The following is a 21,269-nucleotide window of genomic DNA, read 5'->3' as shown; positions in this document are numbered from 1 at the left end:
CCATTAAACCGATCACCCAGCGCCTCACAAGTCCAACCCGCCGCTTCCCGATTTCATCTCCCGTTTCCACCGAGTCCGACTCGAGACAAGAGACAGGGCAGAGGCGCTCCCAGTATGCGGGGCGGGCCTGGGGAGCTTGCGCCGTCTGAGCGGAAATGCAGCGCCTTGGAGAGATAGAGGGGTTTCTGGGGCGCGGCGGATTGTGGGGCCGGCGGCCGCCATTAGTCGCCGGGCGTCGTTCAGTGTTTTATTGCCCGCGTCGCGCACAGAACCGTTTCTCGAAATGCAGACTGAGGAGTTCAGAGCCGGTTTGCTGAACAGACACTGACCGTACAATGTGGAACAGTGTTTTTCAAACTATTTTTCTCGTGACCCAGTGAAAGAAAAACACTTCCCCCAGGGACCCAAAACAATAATATCTTCTGACTGGAGTTTTCATCAAATCCCAATGGAGGACAATCCATGCTCGCTCTTCACTTCACTTCACTTCAAGTAATAACTAAAATTAGACATCGACGTTACTTGAAAAATATTTTAAATACAGTATTAATAAAGTAAAAAAAGATCAGGTTGAGTTTCACTTTCTTAATGTGAAGGGTTGGACTGTCGCTTGTTCATGATCTCGTTCCAATCTGGATCACACGATGAAAGCTCCACACGCATATCAGGTGCGCTGTTGAGTCGGTTTCTTTCTCTTGTTTTTAGCCTTGTCAAAGTCGAAAATCCAAGTTCGCACATGTAGGTTGTTGTTAAGGGCAGCAAAAACAGAACACTAATCTGACTTAACAGAGGATGTTCTTTGAAAATACTGATCCAAAAAGATGACAAACTGAATGACTTGTGGCGTGTTTTCAGTGTGCTATCACAGGTGAGTCGCACCAGCTCGTTTTCTTGCTCAGGCATCAAGTTTCGCTTCATTATTGATTCAGGGTTTTCGAAAACAAAATGACCTTTCACCCAACACTTTGCCTTCAAATTTTCAAACCTCTCTGCAGGGAAGTAGCGACTAAAATGATCAGACAGAGCAGCGAGATGGAACTGTATGACACATTTCATTTCATTCCCTTTTTCTTCATTGATGCTGTTCTCCTCAGTGTGTTGTAACAATGTTGGGAACAGGGAATAGCTCGGGCGATTACTTTTCACTCCGGTTTGCCACTGTTCAAATGATTTTTGAAAGTTTGTATTTGTTCACAATGTCGAAACAAGTCATTGCCTCTTCCTTGTAATTTCAAATTCAGAACGTTTAAAATTGAGAACATGTCAGCGAGGGATGACAACTTCATTAACCAACTGTCATCGTAAAACAAATTTGTCATGTTAGACTGTTTCTCTGCCAGAAAAATGTGAATCTCTTTCCTAAGGTCGGACACCCTTGTAAGCACCCTGCCCCGTGACAGCCATCGTACTTCAGTGTGAAACAGGAAATGAATGAACTCAGCTCCCATTTCTCAGCATCACGCTTCAAAAAAGCTTTTACTTCAGTGAGCTTCCTTTAATGAAATTAACAATTTTCATGATTTCCTTCATAATTGCCATAAGATCAGGGAGAATACACTTGGACGTCAAGGCTTCGTGGTGAATGAAACAGTGATTCCAAACATCATGATCAGCTGCCTCAGATATTCTTCTCATGACTCCACTATTTCTACCTGTCATATTTGCTGCTCCATCACTTGGAATTCCTTTGCAATTAGCCCAGTCCAATTTGTATTTTCCATCTACACAGTCATGTAGTGCTTCGAATATTTGTGCTCCTGTTGCATTTATTGGTAAAGTTAGACAACACAGCCAAACTTCCATAAAGTCATCTTGCCCGACATATCTCACAGAAACTAACAGTGTTGCACAATTTGAAATATCAGCACTCTCGTCAAGTTGGATCGCAAAATCCCCGGCTGACTGTAACCGAGTAATAAGCTTGGCTTCTGAATCCTCAGCAATGGAACATATTCGCCGAGACATTGTGCTATCACTGAGAGGAATGCTTCTCAATTTTTCAGCAGGCTTCTCGTCGAAGATTTCCGCCCCATATCCAGAGATGCTGAAATTCTTCCAGCATCTCTGAATAAGTTTTTCGGCAACTGTAAGGGCCATTTTCTCTTTTGCCACACTGTATGCGACCAAATATGACACCAGTTGTGCCTCATCATTCAGAGCAGTTGACCGATTAAGAACTGGTGCTGATAACTTTAATCCCCGTTGCTTCCTTTGAAAATATTCAAGCGGGTGATCAAAGAGTTCCCCATGTTTTGTTTCAAAATTTCTTTTTAATTTTGACGGTTTTAATCTCTCGTTTACGAGCACCTCGCTACAAATAACACACTGGGGCTTTGGATCATGGTTTGCGTTTGCACAATTGATGAAACCACATTTCAAAAAAGCCTCACTATACTGCCTCGTCCACGATTTGGTTTTCTTCTTAGTGGACGGTTCAGGCCTGGTCGACATGACAGAATTATGTCCCTCATTTCTCGAACTTCCTGTTGCAGACGACGTACTCACACATGTTGGTTTTATTGTCGGATGTGGATGGGTTTTAGAACTGTGTTTTTGAACTTCTTTGTTTTCTTATAAAATGATCAATTTTGCGGAATTAAGGATTGGTAATTAAGCCGCCCCTGACTCCTTTCCCCGTGATACTGGGCCCAGACCAGCACCACTCACCGTGGCTTTGGCGGCGAGGAAGGGCGCGTCCTGGTTGATGCTCGGAAACACTAAACCTAACAGAATGACTATTCCACTGGAACAAGGTCATCGCTCCACAGAATGAAATGACTGCCTGTCATCTGCCCAACGGAAATTACCGAATAAAAACGTGAATGTAAACTTCAGTCCAACATTCAACCAATCAACGTCACGCAATCACAAGTTCTGACCACAAAACTGCCCGTGACATTTCATCTCGTTATGAAATAAATATTTGCCCTTTTCTTACTTAATGTCCAGTTATGGTTCATTTGATTTTCCTGGGTTTGTTTTGTGACCGTACCCATTTAATGGGAGTGAGCTAATCTTGCCAAACCGGCTCAGCATTCTCTGGCAAGCAGTAACCTGCCCTATGAGCTCCGCTGATAACCTGATGTCTGACGAATTTCCTTTCCATGTTCCATTACATTTATGCTTTTCTTTTTTGGGTTCAAACGAGGGGGCACAAAGTTAAACACAAAACAATTTGGCAACATGCAGGTCTCCGTATCAATGCAAGAGCACGCAGAAGAAATCCCAATGGACCAAACCCCTTCTCATTCACTGCCACTGGAAAAAAATCCAAACAGACCAAACCCTTTCCTATTCCCTCCCATTGCATAGAATCCCAAAGAGAAAAACCCTTTCACAGTGCAAGCCATTAAAGAGAGTGCGGTGCCCAGAACTGAACACAGTTCTCGAAATGAGGTCTAACCAGAGCTCTGTATAACTGTGACATAACTTCCACTCCTTTTTATTCCAGTTCCCTTGAGATAAAGATCAAAATTTGATCTCCATTTTACCTTATATTTTTAGTGATTACTGTACTTGGACCCCTAAATCTCTCTCCTCCCCCACAGTTCCTTGCTTCTTGCCATTTAGAAAATACTCTGATCTATCTTTTTAAAGTTCAAAGTGGATGACCTCACACTTTGCCACGTTGAACTCCATCTGCCACTGTCTTGCCCACTCACTTATACTATCAATGTCCCTTTGCAACTTTCTGCTCCCATCTATAATGCTTACTGTGCCACCAAACTTAGTTTCGTCAGCACACTGGGTTATAAGGTTCTCTGCACAAGAACAGAACAAATAGGAGCAGGAGTCGGCCCAACGGCCCCTTGAGCCTGTTCCACCATTCAATCAGACCATGGCTGATCTTCAACCTCAACTCCACTTTCCCGCCCGATCACCATATACCTTGATTCCCCTAAAATCCAAAACTCGATCGATCTCAGACTTCAATATACTCAACGACTGAGCGTCCAAAGTCCTGTGGGTGAGAGAATTCCGAAGATTCACAACCCTTTGAGTGAAGATTTTTTTCCTCATGTCGGTCCTAAATGGCCGACCCCTTATCTTGAGACTATGACCTCTAGTTCTTGACTCTCCAGCCAGGGGAATCAGCCTCTCAGCATCGACACTGTCAAGCCGTCGAAGAATTGTATACATTGCAATGTGATCACCTCTCTTTCTTCTAAACTCCAGCGAATGTAGGCCAATTTTACACACTATCTCCTCACAGTAAAACTGCAGCAAGTCCTCCTTACTCTTATATTCCAACACCCTTGCAATGAAGACGAATATTTTATTTGCCTTCCTCACTCTCATTGGACCCTTGGTAACTCACTATTTCTATTATGTTTTTCCTCCATTCCTTCTGCTGGGAAAATAAATCATTGTTGAAAACATTTCACTCCAATTATACCAGTTTGTGTTTGGGGAACAAAATCCAGCTGAACTGCAAACTTAGAGTTTCCTGAAAAAAGCGGATGAACGTTGAATTGCGATGGCCGGGAATCGAACCCGGATCAACTGCTGGAAGGCAGCTGTACTCACCACTATACCACCATCGCCGAAAAAAGTTATCAATAAAATGGTTCCCAACCATCAGATCCTGAACATCCACTGCAGGCTGTTACATTTTTTTCTTCATTTGCACTGGTTTCTGACGGATCCTTTCTCGCTCTGTTGCAGTTCCCGTTTCCGCCCAGTAGATGACGCCAAGCCCCAATCAATGGAAATTACACAACAGCCAGTAATTCTTCACCTGATATCGGACTGAAGAGACAGTCGATCCCTGCAATACTTGACCAGTGGAAATACACTTTGCCGCAACTCACATCAGCCATTGTTTAATATTAAGTAATTTCATTAAATCATTCTGGTGACCTGACTACCAACTGGGCACAAATGGCAGCTTAATATTCAAGTCTATAAGATCGTTAGAAAGGACAGAGAAGTAGGGAAAGGAGGAGGAGTAGCAATATTGCTAAAGGACAATATTACATCAGTTGAAAGATAGAATATCAGTGAGGATGAGGGGGCAGTGTAAACACTCTGAGAGAGACTGATCAAAAGTGGCCCCATTGTAATCCTCCAGAAGGTATAAGAAGGGCGAGTTCGGGAGGATTTCTTCATTCTTTGTGAAAGTGTTTGTGAGATTGTGGAAATGTCTGAAAGAGGAAAATCCGGTGGAAAAACTCGGGCCAAGGCCAAGTCTCGCTCATCCTGGGCAGGACTGCAGTTCCATGTGGGCCGTGTTCACAGGTCCTGTGAAAGGGGAACAATGCTGAATGTGAAGGTGCCGGAGCTCCGGTCCATCTGGCTGCTGTGCTCGAGCACCTGACGGCTGAAATCCTCGGGCTGGTTGGGAATGCGGCCCGCGACAACAAGATGACGCGCATCATCCCCAGACACCTGCAACTGGCCGTCCGCAACGACGAGGAGCTCAACAAGCTGCTGTGAAATGTGACCATCGCTCAGGATGGGGTGCTGCCTAATATCCAGGCCTGTTTCTGTGCCGTAATTTCGATGTAATTCGATGTAAAGGCTCTTTTCAGAGCCACCCACTGTATCTGTGAAAGGTCTGGTTACTGTCTGAAGGGAGACGCTGATATCATGCTACCAGTGTTGCTTTGAGCTGCTTTTTTCTCGTTGTGGACGAGATGAGGTATTAATGGGACTGGAGTCGGGGCACCGACCACATTCCGATACTTTAAACCGTAACTTATGGACCCCAGTCCACACATCACCAGATTTGTTGTATTTATTTAAACTACTTGCCATGCTGGGCTCGTAAAGCATCACCAGAACTGCTCGACAAATCTTTCTTTATCTGCGGGATTCAGCGCTTCGCTCCGTTTCTGTTCTATTTTGTTGGATTATTCAAATAACTCATCAAAATCACTGGGGAATCACTGAAATGTAACTCTGTACAGAAACAAATAACAGTGAACGGCCTGGTGCCCAGGAGATCAGAAATATTATTCGCCTTTCGCCTTCTTGACGAGTAAACCGTGTTTCGAGTCCACCAACCCGCGTTGGTTCCATGTGGGGATCAAATAGAGAGGGCGGGAGGGGAGGAGTCAGAGTGATGGACAGAGCAGAGAGCGGCCTCTGATCTTCCAGCTCCACCTCCAGCTTTCTCCACCCGCCAATTTCAAACCGTTTATTGATAATAGAACCGAAACACAGCGGTCCGCACAAACCCTTACAGACTCGGGCTTCATGTTCAAGGATTCCCAGGAACCCGGAGCTTTTAAATAAACCCCGTTACAATTAACAGGCAGTAATATTCCTGCCGAAATACAGTCCCTTCGATAACAAGTCAAACCGTCTCCTTCCATTTCAGTCCCACACCCGATTCTATCTCCCCACATATCCCCTCCCAGACGGGTTCAGCGTTTTACAAACACCTTATTCTAGCTCATTTGGAGAATCTCATATGTTGGGGTTTGAGTTATGACGCGGAGTTTCTCCGCCAGTGTTACCGTCTCACAGAGACTCTCGCCCTGAATCTGTGAAAAGAAAATGACCATGAACTGGGAGTGGAGCCGAACACATCCCCAGTTACAGTGAGGCTCGGACACCCCATTCTCTCTGTTTTATATCAGACAGTATCCCACCTTCATGTCCAGCACTTGAGAGAGAGACTGTCAGTCTTACACTTCCTATCAGTGTGTTCATATCACCCTCAATAACTGTATCCAACCTTCATATACAGCACCAGAGAGTGAGAGAGAAAGGGAGACAGATACGGTGACAGAGCGAGCGGAGAGGCACAGTGCCACAGTATCAGTTCCAGACTGACCTGTAAAGTTGCGTTTTATCCAGAAAATCCCGTTGGAGAGACAGAAGATGCATTCTTATCTCTCACGGATATACCAGAGACGGACACACTATTAATCCCACACTCAGGGACAGTACAGAGAGTGACAAAACAATGTGGGCCGAATGTAACCCTCTCTTGCCTGTTGTACTATATTCGGTTTTGCAGATCAGGTCCGTTCGTTATTAATCTCAGTGGCCGAGAGTTTCACTCTGATTATATTAATCTGGGACTGTTGCTGTCTGATATTAATCCTACACGGTCCCAGCAAATACACCGACTCCCGCTTTCCTCCCATGTTCCTCCAGGATTGGTTTGAGAAATCCTGCCTTCAGTTTCGGGTTCACGCGTTACTTTATCAGTAAAGGGACCAAGAATAAACAGAACCCATTGGCTCATTTCACAGCCGTCCACGTTATCTCTGATTGCCCCTTTACCATAAAAAGATACCGAGAGAAACAGCAGGGATGGAAACATCCAGTTGAATAGTGAGAGATTGTAAAGTCAGTCTGGATTCCAGCGTTCGGCACTGGTGGAATCCCATCTGTTTTCCATTCTGGTGCCTGTTCCTGCACTGCCTGTGGACCCCATTCCCTCTGACCTTTCCCCCACTTCCTTTGCTCAGACTCTGAAAAATTCCAATTGGGGAAAGTTTCCACCGATTTTGGTATTGCGAATTACACCAGATATCTGCGCATGCGTGATTCAGCCCCGCCCCCAACGCTGCTTGCTGGTGAGCAGAAGAGCGCATGCGCGCTCCCCTCCCCCAGTTCGGCCTGTGGGCGCCATTTCCTCAGTGAGCGGAAGAAGATGGTTTAAAACAGCCGGGAATGGAGAGATCACGGCCCCCGGGGGAAGGGAGCAAAGAGCAGCCTCGTTACAGCAGCTCATCGCTTCGGGACCGTGTCCGCAGATGGGCTCAGAGATCGGCATTGAGTCCGGGGGCTGTTTGTAAGAGGCGGAGTGGATCAGGAACTGGTCCCGGAACATGGAGTGAGCGGGGGAAGGGAGAGGGCATTCTCCGGCTGTGTGTGCACAGGGTGTGTCCAGGGTGAGGGAGACAGAATGGGAAGAGCAGGTTGTTTGAAATCATTGCTGCTTTCTCTCCAAAACCAGTGGTGAATTGTTCCTGGTTTAGTTCCAGTCTCACCCTGTTTATTGTGATTGGACAGTGAACAGTGGAAACAGAGCCGGACAGTCAGGATATCGGGAGTTTTCCAAAGAGCATCTATTGCAGGCACCAGGTGACAAGTGTGAACACATTTTAAACAGCGGCTGTTATGTTTCGGTTGAACGGTTAGTTCCATGGTAGAGGGTATTAGAAACCTGACCTGCACAAAGGTCCCTGCCCCATCGGGTCGTGCCATTCATGGATCAGTGCAGGGGTTGTGTTGTGTCTGGATGTCACCAAATTATTGTCAAACAGCCCAACACACCTGGTGTGCAGAAGCTGAGAGCTGCAGTACTGCAGTGGAGTCAGACACTGACACTGTTTGTATCGCTGGTTTTCATTTGTGGATATTACAATGATTATTAACGGAGAGATTCAATTGATCACTTTTGTATTTTCCACTTCACCTGTTCTTGAGTTACAAGAGATACTTTTTCTTCCTGCAGTCAAATCCTTGAAGGACCCAGAATCAGTGTGATGTTTATTCCACCCGAGCCACAAGGAGCAGTCAGTGCAGCCAGCTCCTTCTCACACACAGTAAGTACATTATCACTCACAGAGCACAGAGACACAGACAGGTCATCAGTCCCACAGTGGAAATAGTCAGTCGCACACTGACCCCAATCCAACACTCAAACAGAGCAGGAGAGACAGACGTAATTTCCATTTCACAACGACTCAGTACTGCTGACCAGCAGATAAATAATTCCCAGTCCAAAATCACACCCAGTATCAGATTGAAAGGCACTGTGTCAATCTCTCTTTAGTTCAGCCTTAGCTACAAATTAAATACCAGATAGAACTGACACATGGCACTGATTGATAGGTACAGAATGAATCACAATAGTGTGCTCCAAGATTCAAATTAAATACCAGCCCACAACTCACACACATTATGAGTTTAAAGATGCAGTATTCATGCCACTATTGTACACTGAGATACAAATTAGATACCAGTTCAGATGTTACCCATTTTTGACTCACATATATGTCCAAAAACTTCATAGTGTCAGAATGAAATGTACAGTTTCAATTTATTCACTGCAGACTGAGGTACACATTAGATACCAGTCCAAAATTCTCATACAGTATAAGATTGAAAGAGAGAGTATCAAACCCATGAGTGCAGACTGAGCAACACATCACATACCAGTCCAAAAATCTCAGTGTCAGGTTGAAAGATACAGTATCAATTCCATAAGTGCAGATTGAGCTCCACATTATATACCAGTCCAAAATTCGCATAATGTATCGTACTGGAAGATACAGTATCAATCCCATTAGTGCAGACTGAGGTACACATTAGTTACCTGTCCAAAAATCACATTGTGTCAAATGAAAGGCACAGTGTCAATTCCTTTATTGCAGACAGAGGTTCACAACAGATACCTGTCCAAAAATCTGGTACAGTATTATTGTGAAATATATAGTGTCGATGTGATTAATACAGAATGACCTACACGTTGCATATCAGTATAAAAATCTCACACAGTATTCGACTGGAAGATACAGTATCAATCCCATTAGTGCAGACTGAGGTATACATTAGATACCAGTCCAAAAGTCACATTCAGTGTCAAATTGAAATACACAGTATCAACTCCATTAGTGTAGACTGAACTACACCTTACAAACCAGTCTAAATATATTACACAGTATCTGACTGAAAGGTACAGTATGAATTCCATTAGTGCAGACTGAGCTGCACATTATATATCGTCCAAAAATCTCATACATTATCATACTGAAACATACAGTATGAATCCTTTTAGTGTAGTCTAAGCTACACATAACAAAGCAGTCCAAAAATCCCTCGCTGTGTCTGACTGAATGTTAGAGTGTCAATTCCATTGGTACAGGGAGAACCACACATCACACACCAGTCCAAAAATCTCATTCAGTGTCAGACTGAAACGTACAGTATCAATTCCATTAGTACAGACTGAGCGACACCGAACACACCAATCCAAAAATCTCATTCAGTGTCAGACTGAAACATACAATATCAATTCCACTAGCCCAGACTGAGCTACACAATAAATACCAGTCCAATAATTCCACAGTAAAAGGTTGAAGTGAACATTATCTTCACAGAGATTAAGATACAATCACACAGCAAAACTCACACACGTTGTTTGATTAAAACAAAATCCAAAAGCGTATCCATATTTGCACATTAATGCCGGACAAAAGATTTGCATACATTTGTGAATTAAAGACACAGTTTCAAGCACCATACTGTAACCTGAAATAAGAATACAGAACAAATCCAGACTTGCACTTTTCCCAGAGACTGAGTTACAGAATGAATCCCATACTGAGATAAAATACCAGAGATTGAGAGATACCGAATGAATCCCACACTCACAGACAGCACCCAGAGATTGACAGATACCAAATGAATCCCACACTCACACACAGTACCAGAGATTGACAGAAACAGAATGAATCCCACTCTCACGTACAGTATCAGAGACTGACAGACAGAGAATTAATCTCGCACTCTGATACAATCTGACATCTACTGGCCATAAGTGAGAACTGTAACAGAGTGGAACAAATTCACATCATCTGTCGTTGTCACAGATTCAGGACAATGTGCAATGTGAGGAAATAGTTTCTCTCTGTAACTTCTACTCTCGTATTTTTTCATATTTTGTCAGTGAAAAATTGGACAATTGATTCATAATAAAGTTTTTGTTTTGCTCATTCGAAAGTTGCTCCATTATATTTTACTCTACATTGCGCAATATTTCTGTCTGATTTCTCAGGACACGGTTTATATCAATCCAAATAAACCGAACTGAAACACAAATAAAAACCGAGCGCAAATCTGGAAGTTTGAACGGCGACCGTCAAAAGTGAAAGGGACAAATTATAGAAAAACTTAAAACCGAAAATGCTGGAAAGACTCAGCAGGTCCAGCAGCATCTGTGGAGAAGGGAAGCTCGGGTTGAAGGTTCAGGGCTATGACCCTTCCAGAGATCAGAAAGGTTAATCCGATATAATTTAAATAAGGAACGGGAATCAGCAGACGGAAAACCTTCAGAAAATCAATGAATTTCACTGAATCCGAGCAATTGTGTCTCGTATCCACCATTCAGATCAGGGCAAATAATAATACAAAGGAACAGAGTTAAATTCAACGATATGGGGGAAATAAATGAATTTTAAAATTATTTTTACATGAATTAGACCCGTTTGTGTTTTGGAAACACTGTCCCTCTGAACATCATCAAATTCAGTTCCAGTCTTGGTGTTTCTGAATTCAGCGTGCTGGGATTCAAACCTGTTGGAATTAACTGCTTGGAAGGCAGCTATACTCACCATTATAGCGCCTTATTTCACCAGGAGGGAGAAGTCGAGTGTTTCTGTGGAGTTTCGGACTGAATTGCTCCCTTTGGGTTTCTGGCACTTTAATCATAGACAATAAATAGTTCCCAAACATCAGTCCCTGAACAGACACAACAAGCTGGTGGAATTTCTCATTTATAGATATTAAATAAGAGGATGGCAAAAGCGAATAGGAAGAGTCATAGTCATAGAGTTATACAGCACGGATAGAGGCCCTTCGGCCCATCGTGTCCGCGCCGGCCATCAGCTCTGTCTACTCTAATCCCATATTCCAGCATTTGGTCCATAGCCTTGTATGCTATGGCATTTCAAGTGCTCATCCAAATGCTTCTTGAATGTTGTGAGGGTTCCTGCCTCCACAACCCTTTCAGGCAGTGAGTTCCAGACTCCAACCACCCTCTGGGTGAAAAAGTTCTTTCTCAAATCCCCTCTAAACCTCCCGCCTTTTAACTTGAATCTATGTCCCCTTGTTATAGAACCCTCAACGAAGGGAAAAAGCTCCTTAGTATCCATCCTATCTGTGCCCCTCATAATTTTGTACACCTCAATCTTGTCCCCCCTCAGCCTCCTCTGCTCCAAGGAAAACAAACCCAATCTTCCCAGTCTCTCTTCATAGCTGAAGCGCTCCAGCCCTGGTAACATCCTGGTGAATCTCCTCTGCACCCTCTCCAAAGCGATCACATCCTTCCTGTAGTGTTCGGAAGAAGTCACCAAAACAATTAGGGAAGCAAACAGGAACCACGAAATCAAATTATCAAGGAATATAAAAAGAAATAGTAAATTATTCCACTGACACAAAAATATCAAAAGGAAAATCAGAATATCTTGAGTGCCACAAAGTGATGCACGAGATAAACTCACAGATAACGTCAGCGAAATGGCAGAAATATTGAATTGTTACTTTGTCTCAGTATTTACCCGGGAGATTAACAGGGTGAATACGTTAGAGGAAGAGGTCAATAAAGATATCAAGGCATTTAAGTTAGAAAGCATGGTTCAACTCCTGGTCCAGAGAGATTGCATCTGTGCATATTAAATGAAGCAAGGATAGAGATAGCAGAGGCATTGTTACATATATAGGAAAAAATCATCACAAAAAGGAATAGTGCCAGAGGACTGGATGACAGCGAATCTGATTCTTACATTTTAAATCAGGTGATAAAACAAGTCCAGGGAACTATAGACCAGTTAACTAAAGGTCGGTGGTTGGATTGATCATGGAATCTTTTACTCAATGATGCAACAGAAAAACATCCAGAAACCGAAAATATAATAAAACAGTTTGACAGAAGGTTTGACAGTTTAAATTACAGTTCAACATAACTTATTTGCTTTTCAATTCTATTCCGCTAGAAATAAACCCCAGTGCTTTGTTCGCTTTTTATGGCATTATCATCCTGTGCTGCTACTTTTAATGATTTGTCAATCTGTACCCCGAAATCCCTTTGCTCTTTTACCCCATTTAGACTCTTATTTTCCAAGCAGTATGTGGCCTCCTTATTCCCCCAAGCAAAATGCACCACCTCACACCTTTCTATATGGAAATTCAATGGCCATTTACACCGCCTTTCGGCAAGCTTATTAATTCTTCTTGTATTTTGTCGCATTCTTCCTCAGTGTAGGCTGCATCCCCTAAATTAATTACAAGAATTTAACACAGCATTACAACTAATGTTTGGTCCAACAGAATGTACTTGCAGCTCGTCTCCATTCCCAGTTTTTCTAAATCCCACTCGTGCAATATAATGTGAAGAATTAGTTTCTGTTCTGTCCCTCTCTCATCTGCAAACTTCACTGTCCCGGGGTTTGGGGACATCTACTGGCCGGAAGCAGAACTGCAACAGTTCGGAACAAATTGCTGAAACCGGACAATGTGCAGTGTGAGCGTGTTTGTGATTGGTGGCAGTTATTAAATCTGATTGGATATTTGTAGAAACCAATCAGAGAGTTACAGTTAATAATTATTGTGACCTCACTCCCAATGACCCAATCACAATTATTAGCTTCCCCCATCCTTCATTACCATAGGGCTGTGGGGCTGCCGATTTAATCCGAGCTCGGAGCGGATTTGGGTCATTTCTGGGTCTGAAATTGAGTTTGAAAATGCCTGAGGACAAGAAAGCAGCTCCCAAGAAGGGCGCCAAGAAAACCTTGAGTAAAGCACCAGCCAAAGGCGGCAAGAAGCGGAGAAAGTCGAGGAAAGAGAGTTACTCCATCTACATCTACAAAGTGATGAAGCAGGTTCACCCCGACACCGGCATCTCCTCCAAGGCCATGAGCATCATGAACTCCTTTGTGACCGATATTTTCGAGCGCATCGCAGGTGAGGCTTCCCGCCTGGCCCATTACAACAAGCGGGCGACTATCAGCTCCCGGGAGATCCAGACCGCCGTGCGCCTGCTGCTGCCTGGGGAACTGGCCAAGCACGCCGTGTCAGAAGGGACAAAGGCGGTGACCAAATACACCAGCTCCAAGTAAAACTCCACAATGAAGTGAAAAAAAAACAACGGCTCTTTTAAGAGCCACCCACAACCTCTCTGAAAGAGCTGCATTTCCTGTATATTTACGAAGGATCATTTTATTGCAGCAATATTATTATTCCAATCGAAAAGTGACTCGAACTACCCCGTTCAAATCCCTGGCCCCAAAAATGAACACGAGTTTATCATCCGCTCCTTCCTATTTGTTTTGTTCTTAAAGCATTACTATTCTGGCCTCTCATCCCCTTTATGACCCCCTCAGCAATTCCGTTCTATGAATGCAGTTTCTGAAATGTTTATGGACTGATGTGAAAATCCCCAGATTAACAGTAACCCCACCCCTTGTAGTAACAGCGGAATCGGGGCAGAATGAGAGCTCTGTCCGGGTCCCTCTTTTCACAGAAGCACTCCCGGCTCTGAGAAGGGACCAATCTATAACGTTTCACTTTTCTAAACACTAAATTCAAACGTGTCCTTTCACGGAATGCTGTGAATGGGGCTTTAGTCCGGTCCGGTGGCGTTTGAAAGCGATGGTCGAATGAGCCATAATTTAAAGCAGATTTTAAAACAGAGCGAGCGATTAGTGACGGGGAGCGCTGAATAAGACAAGATAAAAAGAACGGGTTTAAAATCTTGTGCTCAGGGCGACATTGATCGAAATCCGATCCTTCACTGCACTGAAATTGGCGGGCTTTTTGAAATTCATAAAATTCCTGGTCTGACCGTTGAGGCCGGTAAATCCCGCCCTCTTCGAATTTCCAGCTATCTGATTGGTTAATGAAATAGGCAAATGAGGTGTAATAAGGAACAACCAATCAGATGATCTTTCAGTCTCTCAGAAGGGAAAATACAGAAGTCATTCTTAATTCTTTGTGAAAGTGTTTGTGAGATTGTGGAAATGTCTGTAAGAGGAAAAACCGGCGGTAAAGCTCGGTCCAAAGCCAAGTCTCGCTCATCCCGGGCCGGACTGCAGTTCCCTGTGGGCCGTGTTCACAGGCACCTGCGAAAGGGGAACTACGCTGAACGTGTGGGTGCCGGAGCCCCGGTCGATCTGGCCGCTGTGCTCGAGTATCTGACGGCTGAAATTCTCGAGCTGGCCGGCAACGCGGCCCGGGACAACAAGAAGACCCGCATCATCCTCAGACACCTGCAACTGGCCATCCGCAACGACGAGGAGCTCGACAAGCTCCTGGGACGGGTGACCATCGCTCAGGGCGGGGTGCTGCCTAATATCCAGGCCGTGCTGCTGCCGAAGAAAACCAGCAATGTGAGCACCAAGAGCAAGTAAAGCGGCCAAGATTTAATCTGATATCCCAAAGGCTCTTTTCAGAGCCACCCACTGTATCTCTGAAAGGGCTTGTTACTGACTGAAGAGAGTCAGGAATCAATTTAATAAGGACTCAATTTAATAAGTTCTGGTCGCCACACTACAGGAAGGATGTGATCGCTTTGGAGAGGGTGCAGAGGAGATTCACCAGGATGTTACCAGGGCTGGAGCGCTTCAGCTATGAAGAGAGACTGGGAAGATTGGGTTTGTTTTCCTTGGAGCAGAGGAGGCTGAGGGGGGACATGATTGAGGTGTACAAAATTATGAGGGGCACAGATAGGATGGATACGAAGGAGCTTTTTCCCTTCGTTGAGGGTTCTATAACAAGGGGACATAGATTCAAGGTAAAAGGCGGGAGGTTTAGAGGGGATTTGAGAAAGAACTTTTTCACCCAGAGGGTGGTTGGAGTCTGGAACTCACTGCCTGAAAGGGTTGTGGAGGCAGGAACCCTCACAACATTCAAGAAGCATTTGGATGAGCACTTGAAATGCCATAGCATACAAGGCTACGGACCAAATGCTGGAATATGGGATTAGAGTAGACAGGGCTTGATGGCCGGCGCGGACACGATGGGCCGAAGGGCCTGTATCCGTGCTGTATAACTCTATGAACTCTATGAATTATTATTCCGATTCAAGAACTAACAATAACTTGTTGATTACAAATGATCCAGATCGGTCTGTTGAAGTACTCGCTTCCGGACAGCAGATGTCGCCAACCTCCAATAGATTGATATTTGCAGTTTGTGTGGTGAATGAGACAAAATATCAAAATTGTCATTAAACTGGGCGGGTGGGATACAGAAATACCAGGGACGTTTGATCATCGGCATCAAGAGGCATTCTGTTGTGTTCCACCCAATATTATTTACAGTCTCATCCTCCGACAACACTTGCTCGGTCTGTGTTATTTTACCCAGATTTGTGCAACAGAAGCTGACTGATGTGTTGAATATTGTGTCAGCGATTGCTGAATCAAGAATGTGAGTTAAATTTGCCCGTGTTGTTGGATGTGATTGAGGGATTGATTCTGACCCTGTATCAGTTACGAGTGTTAGTGAATGTAACACTAATGTTTTACACTGCTTCTGATTCTTGCGCTGATAGAGAGCAAGACACACTGCCTTTCGATCTATTGGTGCGAGTTGCATTGAAACAGCCTCTGCCACTATATCTGCAGGGGGAGAATAGACTGAAACGTTATATGATCCGAGTCTGATTCCTTACATCCAGCATGGGTTTCAGGTCCCGTCCGATTGCACCTGTCCTTCAGTGCTGGACTCAAATGTCCAGTAAAGTGTTGGAGTGAGGCTTGAACTTTGAAACCCCTGACTCCGACATTCGAGTGTTTCCAACCGAGCCAAGCTGACACGACATTGGAAATGAGAACTTGAATCTCTCGTGCTTTCCACGAGTCCCTCTCTGCATATATGTCCCAGTAAGTTTGACACTGGGGGTGTATGTACCTCATGTGAAACAGTGGGGTCGGAATCAGAACTTTCTGCAGCTGTTTGCCAGAACTTTCTCTGTCCGAATGAGGCACTGGGGGTGATGAGAGTCAGTCTGGTGGAATTCACCTCCCTCCAGTCCTGCGTGTGTGTGAAAATGAAACTGTCTCCGTTTCAAATTCCTCATGTTGGTCAGTCTGGAATTGGCACTCCTCTCTGGTGCTGAATCTTCGTCCAAAATGAACAGCAGCTGTTTCTGCCATAAAACGTAGATCGGCTCTGTTCCCATCTCTCTGCTGTTATGATGGGCCAACAGATTGTCAGGCCTTGCGTCTGACATCCGCTCCCTCCCCTTTATGGATTTCCCATTGAATCAAATTTCTGTGAACTACACGGCCCTGCGATTTCAACCCCAGAGATCACAGCTCTTTCCTTTGCTGATTTGGTGGCTCTGAAAAGAGCCTTTGTTGCACTTGGTGCTGAAGGCGGGTCGGGTTTAAGCGCGCTCCCCGCGGATGCGGCGGGCCAGCTGGATGTCTTTGGGCATGATGGTGACTCGCTTGGCGTGGATAGCGCACAGGTTGGTGTCCTCAAACAGCCCCACCATGTAAGCCTCGCTGGCCTCCTGCAGGGCCATGACGGCCGAGCTCTGGAAGCGCAGGTCTGTCTTGAAGTCCTGAGCGATCTCTCGCACCAGGCGCTGGAAGGGCAGTTTGCGGATGAGCAGCTCGGTGGATTTCTGGTAGCGGCGGATCTCCCTCAGAGCCACAGTGCCGGGTCTGTAGCGATGAGGCTTCTTCACTCCGCCTGTGGCTGGAGCGCTCTTCCGGGCCGCTTTGGTCGCCAACTGTTTGCGAGGAGCTTTCCCGCCGGTCGATTTACGCGCTGTCTGTTTGGTCCTGGCCATTTTCTGAACAGATCTCAACACAACCTGAGACACAGAAACTGTTAATAGCGAGCCGGCTCTGGGGCTGCATTTTAAAGTGTCTGTGAGGAACCGCCCCGGGACTGTGATTGGCTGTATTCCGACCTCCAGTCAGGGAGGGACCGCCCCTGGCCTGTGATTGGCAGGTTTGAACCGAGCTCTGACAGTCAGAACGAAACGGCGGGAGGTCTTGGGCCCCAATTGGCTGAGCTGAAATTAATCATCAATTTCAAAAAGCCCGCCAATTTCAGAGCATCAAATACAGTTTGAAGAAAATCTCATTTCGCTCCAGCAATTTAAGAATCTCTCTCTTTATAATCTCCATTATTTCCTACTCGTCAGCACAAATCTCAGGCTGATTCACATTCCGGTTCATTCTCTGACCTGTCTGTAAACGGGCGGGAATAAAGTCCCGGTCATTGCTTTCCGTCGGAAGCGGGACAAAGTCCAGCTTCGATTTCAAAAATCCCGCCAGTTCCGGCCCGGTGAACGGCTCCTCAAACAGAAACTTCACATCGAACTGATATTTGAATGAGGGCAAGAAATAAACACCGAGCAGAGAGGACAGAGCGGGAGAGGGAGTGAGGAGGGATTTTACTCTGAGGGAAGAATGTAATGTCTGTGGAAAGACTCTGCATCCCCGCCTGTTCATTTATACCGTGAAACCGGGAATTCCGCTCCTTCTCTCGGGATGGCCGAGAACCCCGGCCATTTTTCTGATCTCCCTGTAACGAGTGCTGGAGAAATCTCCCCATATTAATAGAATATCGGAAACTACTTCCCCACCCCGAGATCGTCCCACTCCCCCTTCCCAGGTCACTGCTCTCTCTGTGAGGCGGTGGGTGGCTCTTAGAAGAGCCTTTGTTTTGTGTTTGGTTGGAAAGGGTCGAGTCGTTCAGCCGCCGAATCCATAGAGGGTGCGGCCCTGCCGTTTCAGAGCGTACACCACATCCATGGCCGTGACCGTCTTGCGCTTGGCGTGTTCAGTGTAAGTGACCGCGTCCCTGATCACATTCTCCAAGAAAACCTTCAGTACCCCACGGGTTTCCTCGTAGATCAGACCCGAGATCCGCTTGACACCGCCACGGCGAGCCAGGCGGCGGATGGCTGGTTTGGTGATACCCTGGATGTTATCACGAAGAACTTTTCGGTGCCGCTTGGCGCCACCTTTGCCCAGTCCTTTGCCTCCTTTACCTCTTCCAGACATGATAATTCTTCACTGAAATGAACAGCGAACTCGTGCTGGTTCCCTTTTTTATGCAGACTGCCCCGACCTGACTGAAACATGCACAGAGTGAAAGTGGGAGGGGAGGAGACAGAGTGAGAAATTAAACAGGGAGGGGAGGAGACAGAGTGAGAAATTAAACAGGGAGGGGAGGAGACAGAGTGAGAAATTAAACAGGGAGGGGAGGAGACAGAGTGAGAAATTAAACAGAGAGGGGAGGAGACAGAGTGAGAAATTAAACAGAGAGGGGAGGAGACAGAGTGCGAAATTAAACAGGGAGGGGAGGAGACAGAGTGAGAAATTAAACAGGGAGGGGAGGAGACAGAGTGAGATTAAACAGGGAGGGGAGGAGACAGAGTGAGATTAAACAGGGAGGGGCGAGAGAGTCAGAGTGATGGACAGGGCGGAGAGCGGTATCTGATCTTCCAGCTCCAACTCCAGCTTTCTCCACCCGCCAATTTTAAACCGTTCATCGATAATTGAACCGAATCACAGCGCTCCGCACAAACCCTTACAGACTCGGGCTTCATATTCAAGGATTTACAGAAACCCGGAGCTTTTAAATAAGCCCCGTTACAATTATCAGTCAGTAATATTTCTGCCTAAATACAGTCCCTTCTGTCACTAGTCAACCCGCCGGCTTCCATTTCAGTCCCAGACCCGATTCTATCTCCCACACATTCCCTCCCAGACGGATTCAGCAGTTTACAAACACATTATTCCAGCTGATTTGGAGAATCTCATGTGTTGGGGTTTGAATTGTGATCGCGGCGGATCTCCGCCAGTTTTCCCCTGTCACGGACCCTGGCCCTGAATCTGTGAGAAAAAGAATGAACTGGGACTGGAGGTGAACACGCACCCAGTTACAGTGAGGCCCGGCCCGGGTATCCCATTCTCTCTATTTTATATCAGACAGTGGGAGTGGGGCGGGGGTAGGGAATGTCAGCGAGTCACCAGGACCCTGTGTTTATTGTAAATGAGTTCAATCTGAAATCTGAGCCCGGCCCCGGGACAGGAATCATCTGATTCCGGGATCAGCTCTTTTCTGAGAGACGTGGGTGGCTCTGAGAAGAGCCGTTGGGTTCAGATGGTCACAAGTTGCACTTGATTTTTTACTTCTTTTTGCCTGCTGCTTTCTTCGGTTTGGGCTTGGCGCTCGGTTTTTGTACCTTCTTCGCCTTCGCCTTTACTGGCTTGGGGGTCTTGGGCTTCTTCACAGCCGCTTTCTTCTTAATTGGTGATTTCGCCGCCTTCTTTGTGGTCGATTTCTTGACAGCTGTTTTCTTGACCGCTGGTTTCTTGGCCGTTAATTTCCTGCCCGCTGGTTTCTTGGCCGCTGGTTTCTTTCCGGGAGATTTCTTGGTTCCTTGTTTCTTCACCTTCTTTCCCACTTTTTCCTGGGCTTCCTTCTTAGCGACTCTGAAGGAGCCCGAGGCGCCCGTGCCCTTGATCTGCACCAGGGAGCCTTTTTCCACATTTCTCTTGATACTTAATTTGATCTGGGTCCGGTGCTTCTCCACATCCAGGCCTTTGGTAGCCAGAACCTTCTTTATCGCGGCCAGGGATATCCCCTTGCGATCCTTGCAATCCGCCACAATCTTGAGGATCTGTTCGCCCAATTTGGGACCGGCTGTCTTGGGTCGGTGAACCGCCTTCTTCTTCTTCGGAGCATTGGTTTGAGCGGCAGCGGGAGGTGCGGTTTCGGCGGCTGCAGTATCTGTCATGTCCGGGACTCTGAAGAAAATCTCTCTGTCAGTCAGAGCTGGGTCAGAAATGAAACGAGAGGCGGCGGCACAGAGCAACTTAAAGGCCCAGAGCGGACGGGGCGGAGACACCCTGCTGTCAGCTCTCGGCACCTCCAGCCACTCTGTGTTTCTCTCTCCTCTTAAACTACCCGATTCTAATTATAATCGGGCACTCCAGAGTCCCAGACTAGCCCCTTCCCATCTCCAACACCGGAATGTTTGCTGTCGAAAAACTTTCACCGGAATTAAAAGCACCAGTTTCGATTTAAACCCGTTTCATTGCTGCACTGATCGCGCTCTCTCACCCGATCGCTGACATGATTTCTGTTTTTCAGCTGAAATCTTGAATTGAACTAAAACCGGACCTTATATTTTCACTTCGGGTCTCGGCAGGGGAGGAGGGCGATCCTTTGACAGGGATTTTTTTTAAATTTTACTCAAAAGGGACTCGGACATCCGGCGATGAGACCGGCCACACAAACACAGTGGCATTAATGTAAACCGCCCGCCCATTTCACACACTCTCTCTGACACAATGTTCACATCTGTACATTCACAGGACAAACTGTTCTCCACATTGACAATTCCCGGGACAGACTTTCCTCCCCGCTCGGCCTGTGCTGCGGATTCTCGGGGTTGGTTGTAGTTTCCCAGCTCAGTAACTGTTAAACACTCTGAGGCCGGCGCTCCTCACAGTCTCTGGTCTCCAGATTCAGGGACAGGAGCCAATCACAGCTCTGGCTGTGATAATCCATATCTGCTTTTACATTATTGTATTGTTCGCACACAGAAATAT

General features: G+C 45.9%; 2 protein-coding genes and 2 pseudogenes across 2 annotated transcripts; 2 read left to right on the top strand and 2 right to left on the bottom strand.

The window, feature by feature from the left end:
• Nucleotides 1-585: 585 nt before the first annotated feature.
• On the bottom strand, nt 586-2,451 carry LOC137306908 (protein FAM200A-like; annotated as a pseudogene).
• A 10,919-nt stretch (nt 2,452-13,370) lies between these two features.
• On the top strand, nt 13,371-13,802 carry LOC137307260 (histone H2B 1/2-like). The gene has a single exon (XM_067976694.1). The coding sequence runs from the start codon at nt 13,428-13,430 to the stop codon at nt 13,800-13,802; it is 375 nt and encodes a 124-aa protein (XP_067832795.1). The 5' UTR covers nt 13,371-13,427.
• Nucleotides 13,803-14,702: 900 nt separating this feature from the next.
• LOC137306907 (histone H2AX-like) overlaps nt 14,703-21,269 on the top strand; it is a 155,491-nt pseudogene continuing 148,924 nt past the window's right edge.
• LOC137307034 (histone H4) lies at nt 18,343-18,710 on the bottom strand. Its single transcript, XM_067976381.1, has one exon. It carries the CDS (start codon nt 18,708-18,710, stop codon nt 18,399-18,401), a length of 312 nt encoding a protein of 103 aa, XP_067832482.1. The 3' UTR covers nt 18,343-18,398.

Source organism: Heptranchias perlo, chromosome X (assembly GCF_035084215.1).
Source record: "Heptranchias perlo isolate sHepPer1 chromosome X, sHepPer1.hap1, whole genome shotgun sequence".
Taxonomy (NCBI): domain Eukaryota; kingdom Metazoa; phylum Chordata; class Chondrichthyes; order Hexanchiformes; family Hexanchidae; genus Heptranchias; species Heptranchias perlo.
The sequence above is the reverse complement of the archived record's forward strand: the minus strand, read 5'-3'. Positions and strand labels throughout refer to the sequence as shown.

Bases quoted from the DNA above. Each gene is read 5' to 3' on its own strand.
- LOC137307260 (XM_067976694.1), top strand. From the start codon at position 13,428: ATGCCTGAGGACAAGAAAGCAGCTCCCAAGAAGGGCGCCAAGAAAACC.
- LOC137307034 (XM_067976381.1), bottom strand. From the start codon at position 18,710: ATGTCTGGAAGAGGTAAAGGAGGCAAAGGACTGGGCAAAGGTGGCGCC.